Source organism: Corylus avellana, chromosome 8, assembly GCF_965113065.1.
Source record: "Corylus avellana chromosome 8, dhCorAvel1.hap1.2, whole genome shotgun sequence".
In the NCBI taxonomy this organism is placed as follows: Eukaryota; Viridiplantae; Streptophyta; class Magnoliopsida; order Fagales; family Betulaceae; genus Corylus; species Corylus avellana.
This window is the reverse complement of record NC_142497.1, coordinates 7,097,630-7,108,182: the sequence shown is the minus strand read 5'-3', so window position 1 is coordinate 7,108,182 and position 10,553 is coordinate 7,097,630. Positions and strand designations below refer to the sequence as shown.

Here is a 10,553-nt window from a genome sequence, read left to right as displayed (position 1 = left end):
GTAGAAATGGAGAGAGAAAATCTGTGTTTGAAGGTAGAAATGGATAAAGAAATTGCCCGGTATCATAAGGAAGTAGAGATTGGGGAGATCAAACTCCATGCAGTTAAGAAGAATTACCAAACAATTCTTGCGTGTTCCTGGGTAATTTGTTTAAGTGTCATTTTCGTTTTGTTGTCTGGATACACTTCAAGTGGTGCGTATGAATGCAAGCTTGGCCGTTTGAAGTTGAACTGAGGTCTATGTAATTTTGAGATGACATTGTGTTTTTTTTTATGTTTGTGTTATTTTGGGAGCACAATGTGGTATTTTGTAACATAAGTAATTGTGGGAGCACAATGCCGTACTTTTTAGAGCCGTGCAATTGTAGAAGCTTATTTGAAATGTAATGTACTTTTTAATGAATTTATTAGTTGCTATGAATGTAATTTCCTGTTTTACGTATACACGAATTGCGTGTATGGCATGTCACTTGGGTATTTTGAGTTTTATTTTTTACCTTTTAAAAATAACATTTATCATTTCAATTAAAAAGTGATTTTTTTTTTTTTTTTTTTTGTTTTTTAGTAATTTTTGATTCAAACAATATTTAAAAAAAAAATTAATGTGATGTCAAAAGTAAAAATATTAAGAATTAAAAAAAAAAAAAATTGAGAAATAGTAAGTGGTCAATGCCAAAGGAGCTATTATTATTATCCTATAAGGTGTATGTATCAAAAGATTAAATTAAAAATTAAGAGCATTCCTATTAATCTTTTCAAAGAATTTGAACAGTAATTTTTAAAATGAATCAAATATCAAATTCCTTATATGACAGAGTGATTTTTCTCTTTCGTGGCGTGCCATATCAGCCACTCCACTGAGAATCAGAGCTGATTTCTGAGGGGAGCAGAGTAGCTTCGAGGCATTTCCACCGCTGGATGACAATACTTTTTTAACTATGGCACCGAAGAAGTCAAGGACTCGCCGGACTGGGTTGGTGCCCAACCGGAGGAATGGCCACCGGCCGCCAAGTTGTATGGCGGGTAGGAGACACTTGCACTTCTTCAAGATCATACTCCCCTCTTCCATTGACGGCAAGAAACTGGTAATGCATGCCTTCTCACTACCACATATGCTTGTTGCTTTGTTTCTTTGTCTTTTCATGTCTTGAAAGGGAGGGATACATTGACTTGAAAATCAAGAATTATATCATATTCAATCGCATGTTGAAACCAATCCCCAACCAGGCCTTTAAAATTGCAATACAAAACAAACAACCTTTGGATGCATATATCTTAAAAAATATGTTTTCCTTTTACTTGTAATTTATCTCAACGTCCCTTTTTATCTTCCTGAGATTATATATGAATTAATCTAAATTCTTTGATGACAACAAACTCAAAATAATATCATAAGAAATTGGTAAATTAAAACTAAAAGACGAGAAGGGGAGAAAAAAGTGGAAAAAGAAGGCCAAATCAACCTTATGTGTCATATATGTAGCAAAACAAGAATCCGGTTTCTAATACAACGATAGAACTAAAAAATTGCACACCAATCAATCTCAACGGACCCATGATACGGAATCTCAACGGACCCATGATACCACAACTCTTTAGATGGGTTTCTCTTGGAAGGAACCTCTGTTTCATTACTTGCTACAGCATTTCCACCAACTCCTTTCTTGTCTGAATCAAGATTCAGAACAATACCGAGCTTCTGAAGACCTGGTCTATTAAACAAACATTTAACTGCAGAAATACAAACCAATGAACATATAAGAGGTTGGTTCAACCATAGAACAACAAACAACTAATTTGAAACTACAAGGACTGTCAAGGAATTAAAAGAAAAAATATAACAGGCCTCTTTCCAAGAAGAGTGATAAAAATACCTGAGAGAAAGCAATAAATTCTTTCATTTGGAGTACACTACATTCCAAAAAAAATTCAAACTATTAAACCAAAAATATTAAACATAAACTAAATGCAAATACCTAGATGCAAATAGTCCTAATTGTTCCAGCTTAACTCTAAAACCAAATCAGAAATCACTTGAATAGAAATATCATTTCTATCCAGGAGTTAATAAATCTAAACTCCCACAAAAATAATAAATCTTCAGAATTCATTTGCACAGAATTCATTAAAAAAAAACAAACCGTTGAATTGTCTCCCTTTTAATCCATAGGTTTTTCAATGTACTAGATTCCAACAAAACAAACAGAGCTCCTATACAAATGGGTATTTGTCGTACATTATAAACTATTGCTTAAATTTTGAGGAAGACACCAACCGGGATATAATAACCATAGCATCAAAAGTAAACCAAAAAACCCCCTCAAAATCTAATTTGATGGCAGAGCATTGCTGCATCAAATTTTTCCAACGAAGAAAACATGCATTTCCCATGAGTTTAAACCGCCTTGCAGTAGATAAAAATAATGTATTCCTTCGGTAAAATTCCTGAGGAGCTTCATTCCATTGAAAGCTGACTTCCTACCCTGATTTCCTAGGCAAACCTCCTCATAGAGAAATATACAAAACCCACAAATGATCACACAAGCCCAGAATATTTATAATTCGAACCATACTTCCATATCCTTAAGTGAATGATAAATCCTGGAAACAAATTTTCCAAGAAAATCTTCAAATCCAGGTGAAAAAAGAGGACATTTTTTCCCCAAAACTGTTGAAAATAAAAAAATAAAAAATAAAATAAAATAAACATCCACAATGCCTGGCACAAAATGGTTCAAAAAAATAGAAGTAGTTTTTTAACCCCCCCCACCCTCAACAGTCAAGACCAACTACTAGTATGTAGGTTAACCCCATTCCAATATTGCTTCAGCCAATACTAGCATATAGGTTAAGTCTAACAAAAAAACAAAAACTGGAAGTAACATATGGTCAGCAAAACTGAAATTATCTTATAATAGACGTCTGCCCATAAATCAATCAAAAGAAATCATCCTTTTGAGGAAAATACATGGCCAAAATTTTTTTAAGCAGATTTCAAAATTGGTCAAACAAAAAAATTTTGTGTTTTACACAATCAAAGCCCATACATTGATCTTTAAAACCACAAAGTATTATTACACAATCAAAGCCCATGTGTTTACTATCTCCAATGCATATTGCATTAACCCTTCGAAAAATAGACTTGGTAGAAAATAGAAATACAATCTAAGTCAGAAATAGAACCAAATAGAACCTGATATGCCATATATTAAATAAGCATAAAGAAAAACAACTCCACTCAATGAGATTGAACCAATTACACAATAGATTAATTCAAGTTCCACAGCAAGTAAAAATGCGACTTTACTAATGACTTGTCTGAAAGAAAGTGCAAGGTTTGATCTTACCTTCAATAATTTGTGAACAAAATCAGCCGAAGTACTTGGTCCAAATACCTAAAACAAAATGAACGTATCATTTGCTGTAATAACAGTAGAATCGAAATAAGAAGATCTGGCTATTGAAGTGAAAATAATAATCTAGACGTGTCAAGATGAAGAACTATAAATTGAACACATACCCCCCAGAGTTATGCAAATCGTTGGTGCAAGTAACCAACTAACACATTCACAATTTCCATACAAAAAATGTCCACATTTCCAACCTACTTCCAACCGAGTCGAAACTTACCTGCAACACATTACCAACTTCCTACCACATATGCTGTTATCCATACATATATCCAACAACCAACCACACCACATATATTGTTATCCATACACATTACAAATGAATATATATATATATATTGTTATCCATACACATTACCAAAAAATAAAACATATCAAAACCACAAAAAACACATAAGGCTAGTTGTCCATGACTTTACGGCTTCCATTGTGGATTGAGCCGTTTCCTCTTGCCTTCCATAATTTCAATACCCTTTTCTACTGTTGTTGCAATGCGTTTTCCTTTCAACTTTGCGATATTATCAGACTTCGCTACAGTACCATCAGCATGTGGAGGTGCAGCAGTAGTAGGTGCAGCTACCCCACCTCTGCCTGCACCACTTCTGCCTACCCCACCTCTGCCTGCCCCACCTCTGCCTGCAACATCAATGCTTGTCCCACCTCTGCCTGCAACATCAATGCCTACACCACCTCTACCTCCACCACCTCGAATTGCAAATCCCCTCCCCATTTTAGCCCGTCTAGGTCCACCACCCATAGTTTTCCGTCCACTTCCACCACCTCTAGTTCTAGGCCCTGTACGTGAAGGTTGAGGTCCAGCGGGGACCGCTTCAGTGAGGTCAATATGTACAGGAGCCCGGGTCGGTGTACTACGGAAAATACCTCTAATCCTATCAGATGTACGAGTCCTTGATGCAGGACCTCCTGTGACCATTACAGGAATTTCAAGGGCATCTTCTGTACCTTCCACCCTGCCCCATGATGCAGGTAAGGTAATTCCTACCCCAGGTTCAAAGGGGGCGAGATCGTCATTTTGGCCTTCAACAGGTGGAGGTGTTGCGCCTCTTTCTGCTCCAAATCCAGGGGGAGGTGTGTGCTCTCTTTCATCAACAAGTCTGGGGATTACAAATTCACGTGGAGCATGTGTAGGCTGACCTTTCCCCTTACCCTTCTGCAAAATCACAACAAATGAATATATATATATAATACAAAATAAATAAGTACTAGATGGTAGCAAAGATGTTATATGTCATATTAGGGTTTATGTGAATAAATGTACAAAGTAAAGACGGCTATAATATAGTTAAGTACCTTCAGTATGGTTGATGCTTGTGGACCAGCGGTTGACCCAGATGCTGTATTCTTCTTCTTCAAGGCCTCTTTATTCTAAACAATACCATAGAAAGTAAGAACAAATTATGAACTAATAAAAATATACCCATTATGCGCTGGGTATGAGAAAACCGACTACTAAAACAACATAATTTCTAAGTACCTTTACTGCATTTGATGACTGGCTGGGACCACCACTGCCACTACTTTTCACCACCTTAGCTTTCTGATAACATCAAATGTAACAATTGTCAAGTGACTACATTTGCCTACAAACCGTAAAAAAATGGTAGTACAAGCGCCTACAAATGTCTACCTTGCCCACAACACGTGCCTTGCTTTTACCAGTTGATCGAGTATTGGACCCAACACTTTGTGACTGCATAAAAAATTGGAAACAAATATTAGCATGTCATACAAAGTCTAAAACAAGCCAGTTAAAACCAGGTTATCTATTAAGGACGATTTAATAGGGTTGAATAACACTTACACTTGCTGTAGGGGGGGGTATTAAGCTGACTTCCTGAAGATTGATTAAGTGGACAGCTCCTCTTATTGTGACCCAAACCAGTACACTTGGCACATCTCATCCTTGCTCCAAATTTCCTAATTCGGTTAGGATTTTTGGGGTCCCTACTCTCATTAGGAGCCCTCTTTCTTAACCTCTTTGGTCTCCCGGGGGCTACTCTAATTGTAGGTGGTTCCAAATGATCATGTCTGGTCTTTATCCATTGTTCCTGACTAGGCATTGGGTAAATTATTGGTGCATATGCCTTCTTGTACGTCTCGATTGTGTAGCATTCATCAACATAGTCCTCCGGATTCCCACAATCATAGAGTACAGCAGCAAATGCATGGGGACAGGGGATTCCAGTGATTTCCCATTGCCTGCAACCACATCGTCTTCTACGTAGGTCTACCACATACTGTTTGTTGCTGGGAGCAGAAACCTCAAACATTCCATCACCAGCATAGGTTGCAATGCAGTTCATTGCATCCAAACCAATTGCCTCCAATTTTTGCACAATCCTAGGGCACAACCTCCCTGTCAACTTCGCAATCCCTTCCCTCTTAGCCTGATATCTCGTCAACAGCTTTTTTCTTATCATTTCCAACATTGTCAAAATAGGCTTGTCACGAGCCTTGAGGATGTATGCGTTGAAACACTCGCAAATATTGTTTACCAGCAACTCACACCTTGGAGCTTCATTAAACCAAGCTCGAGACCACCCACTGGGGTCAAGCTTGTTCAAGTAATCGTATGCATCCTTACTAAGTTTCTTCAATTCTTCCATATGAGTTGTAAACTCATGTTCAGTGTATGCGGTTGCTGCAGCCCATAACTGCTCTTTCAATGCCAATCCTTTATGGCCCTCCAAGTCTCTGAAGTTGGCATACAGATGCCTAACACAAATTCGATGATCCGCCGTTGGAAGCACAGACTCTAAAGCTGGCATCAGACCCTGCACAACAATTTAATAATGCATGAAAAAATGACCAAAATAATACAATTAATTAACAAATATGTTTAAGTGTGATTTGAAAATTATGAGCAAAAATTAAATGTAACATAACTTACCTTTTGTCTATCCGAAATAAATGTAGGTCTGCAGCCCCTTTCATGCACTCCAAGATTGGACACTAGGGTTTCCAAAAACCATGTCCAAGAGTCCTTGGTCTCAGCTTCGACAACAGCAAATGCGATTGGGTACATATTATTATTCCCATCCCTTCCAACTGCAGCTAACAATTGTCCCTTGAAAGGCCCTTTCAGGAAGCATCCATCCACCCCTATGACAGGCCTACAACCATCAAGAAACCCCTTCTTCATTGCAGCAAGAGAAAAATACAATCTTCCAAACTTTGGAAGCACATTTGGGTTTGGCCTGTCAACCTTCATCATCATACAACTTCCCCTATTCGTTTGTCTCAATGTCTCGCAATAATCCCACAGGTGACCATATTGGTTTTCAAGCTTCCCGAATATTTTTTTACATGCCTTGGCCCTAGCCCTGTACATCATACTTGGACTCACATCCACTTTCCACTTTTCCTTCACTTCATGTTGTATGACATTCAAGGGCATATTCGGCTGAATTCGGAACCTCTCAATCAACTTGTTCGATATCCAGGTTGAGTTCACAATGGAGTTCTTGTATTGCCTACCACACACATGTTTAGGCTGCATAGATCTTATCTGAAATGTTTGTTCATCAGAAACCTGCCTTGCATATACTCGGTACCGACACTTGTCATCCCTACACACAACAATAGACTTTCTTCTTTCATTCTTTTTGAACCTAATTTCCTTGCCCCTCAAAAGATTGTACTCCTTAACTGCTTCTCTAAATGTTTGTATGTCTGGGAAAGTCATGTAGAGATGCAGCTCTGGGTTAACTAGGTCCATTCGCTGAAATTCGGGCGTTTTTGTAGATGTCCCTTCAGCTTCTTCATCACTACGGGGTGGTGACTCCAATATGTCACTTCTAGCCAATTCTGAGTTTGTGTCATCATCATCTACTTCTTCAAATTTATTATTTTTCTTACGCCCACTTTCGGACCTAATAGAAGCATCAGTTCTGCGGGCCTCACCATGGTTCCCATCTTCTTCATCACCTGTTTCTTCCTCCTCACCCTCATTGTCATAACCACCATCACCATCACCAACGGTTCCAGCTTCACTAGTTCCTGCTCCGGTTGCTCCAGTTCCAGTATCGCCTTCGTCAACATCTACATCAAATAAATCCTCGTCATCACTGAGTTTGCCTTTCCACCAAGGGTCATTGTAATCAACCCTTCCCTCCCCTTCATCGTCATCTTCTCCTTCGTAATCCTGAACATCACCCTGACCCTCCCCAAAACACACGACATACAAATGCACAATATATTGCCCTTTATGGCAACCAACCATGAACAATATGTCGGCATCAGAGCTGATTAAATGCAAACCCCCCATTAACGTCTTATCCGGTTCTCTGAAGTATATTAGATCCCCTGGCTTGTACCCGTAGTCTTTACAAATATCTTCAAGCTCAAAAAAAGACAAGTTGTCAGGATCATACCCTTCACCATGAACAGCAACTTCTCCCCCCACGTAATTGCAACCACAACTTCTGTCGAATCTACCGCCATACCTAACCTCGAACACTAGATTCAAAGACATCCTACAAAAATAATGAATAAAATGTATGAGAAGCAGCTTTAAATAAGTTTACCAATATAATTATTGCTTAAGAATGAAGTTATGCAAATCTAAGCTCAAACCCTAAAAATACATGCAAATATTTTGGAAGCAAGACAACCAGGTGATAATTCAAATATTTGTTAGGGTTAGGATTTAGGGTTTAGGTTTCTTAATATTTGAGAGGAATGTGTAGCGTGGTGTCTTGTGTGCACATAACGTAAGCTGGAGTGTCACATCAATAATATGAGTTATAATACTACATTGACTGTTAGAGTAAATGATTTTCAACATTGCATGGAATCTAATTTGATTATGTAGCTGATTACAAATTAAAGCCAAATCTGTAAAAATATAGACATGCATAATAGAATAGTGAAGCTAGTTAATTACATTAGAAAGAAAAGGAGAAAAAAAAAAAAGGAGGAAAGACTGTTAGAGTAAATAATTTTAACCAATACCCCTAAATCGCACTTATTGAAACCTCTAGCTCAAAAGACCTAAATGGTATAGATTTTACCTTATTATTTATCACTATTTATTAATGAAATACTAAATATTGTTCAAACTTATCCTTACATAAAACTACCCTAGCTATTATAGAACAATCAATCAATCCAATTACATGAAACTCCCACAAACATGATGGTTATTAAAGGTTCATATGTCATACCTTTTTATTTTTTATGTAATACATAATGAAACCCTAAACCCTAAACCCAAGTAACTGCAGCTCTACCCAACGACTTTCAAATTTGGCATTATCATTATTTTAGGGTGTTAATTAATTCAGCTTATCATCTCATCTCCTCTGCTTGAAGAAAAACATATGCCATCTTACCTAACACTGACATCGTATTGGAAGAAAATATATATACATGTTTATGGAAGAACATTTATATAATATATTGTGATTCTCCTTTTCTTTTCTTGTAATTAAGTCTTAGCGTAATTGCTGACATTTATGCTTCGTGGAAAAAAAAAATTAACGTAAATTTGGAGCAACAAAGTCATAATCATATAATTACTAATAGATTTTACTTTCAATCTTCAAAAGGAGAAAAAGAGTTGTATAGTAAGAAGATGAAATAAAATTAATGATATATTCTTCACGTGCACATATAACATATTTCATACTGGTTGATGTAACGTGTTTTAAACGTGATATGAGAAACCACTTAAAACACGTTATATGATGTTCTCAATGGCTAACTAAATCGACTGAAGACATTTAGTGAATTAAGATAATAAAATTAGTTTTTTCAACTTTTTAGTCGATTTTATGCTTCTTGAAATGGTGGATAATTGGTGATTAAGTTTTATCAATCCTGGGTAAGTTTTATCCAAAAGAATATTTCAATGACCATTAATCAATTAATAAATAATCAGGCTGATCTTGAAATGAGAAAATTACTGTTTGGCGTGGACCCAACTTCTTTGTCTCTAACATGATATATATATAGGGGTATTAAATTGGGCAGCTAGTGTGAACTGAGTGATGCTGATAATTAAGAATGCTCATAAATTGGGTTATTTCTTTTTAATTGGTGAATTAATTATTGTATGATTGTTGAATGTTACAATCAATGATGCAACTTCTATATAATCAATTTAAAGGATGTAAAACCGTACGAGGTGAGAACTAAAAGCTTGTGAAATAACTTTTATAAAATCTAAAAAAGTACTAATAGATTTGTTTTGTTTTTTACAAGATAAGAAAATGAACTACAACAACAAACAAACCGGAAATAAAAATCAGAAAATATAGAAGCAATTTAATGATAAAACTCAATTTAGACAAACAGTTAGCTAGCATCTCACTGCTTCGGAGGGAGATCTCCAAAGTGGAAGAAAATTGGGAGTGCAAACTAGTGGACCACTTTTGATATACATGCAAATCAGAAAAGATGACCACTTTTGATATACATGCAAATCAGAAAAAAACATTGGGACCACTTTTGTTCACACGACAACATTATACAATTTGGGGACCACTTTTGTTCAAACACAAACAACCAAGTTTACTCTCTCTCTTCGCAATAAATCAATATACAATAGAAAACAAAAATTTGTTAACAATAAATCAACATCACAGAGTTAGGGATTACCAAATTAAAACCCCCTCAAGAAAACCCCAATTTACGAAAAACCCTAGAACGATACTACACATTTCGGTGGAAATTAACGAATCAAATAAGGGCAAAATCTCACCTCGTCGTACACAAAGGCGCAAAGGATGGAGCTTTGGGTTGATCTCGAGTGGCTGTCGGGTACCTTGTCGCGTGGCTGTCGGAGGTGGGTTCTACCAGCAGAGGGTCCCTTTCGCTCGTGAGTCAGCAAGGAGAAAGGGGGCAAAATGTCGCGTGGCTGTCGTGTTTGATTAGTTGTTTTAAGTCTGGTTTGGGTTTGGGTTGGGTTGGGTCGGGTCGGGTCAGCAGGGTCGGGGGCGTGGGTAAGATGGGTTTGGGCGTGGGTCAAGGTGTAACCAATTGATGGGGGTATTTTGGGCACTAAATCGCATAAAGTGACCACGTGCGTCGCACGTGGTCACTGTTCCGTCAGTCAAAGCGGGTTTGACTGACGGAGTGCCTGAATTGCAAAAAATTGAAACTTTAGGGGGGTGGATTGCAA

At 37.2% G+C, this 10,553-nt stretch overlaps 1 protein-coding gene across 1 annotated transcript; it reads right to left on the bottom strand.

Moving 5' to 3' along the window:
* Positions 1-1,518: 1,518 nt before the first annotated feature.
* LOC148584055 (uncharacterized) lies at positions 1,519-6,689 on the bottom strand. The gene is made up of 7 exons (XM_088518719.1): positions 6,321-6,689; positions 5,234-6,204; positions 5,087-5,120; positions 4,905-4,967; positions 4,721-4,795; positions 3,863-4,580; positions 1,519-1,730 (listed from the first exon to the last, which is right to left on the bottom strand). The coding sequence occupies exons 1-7, from the start codon at positions 6,645-6,647 to the stop codon at positions 1,519-1,521; spliced, it is 2,400 nt and encodes a 799-aa protein (XP_088374845.1). The 5' UTR covers positions 6,648-6,689.
* Between the last annotated feature and the right edge of the window lie 3,864 nt (positions 6,690-10,553).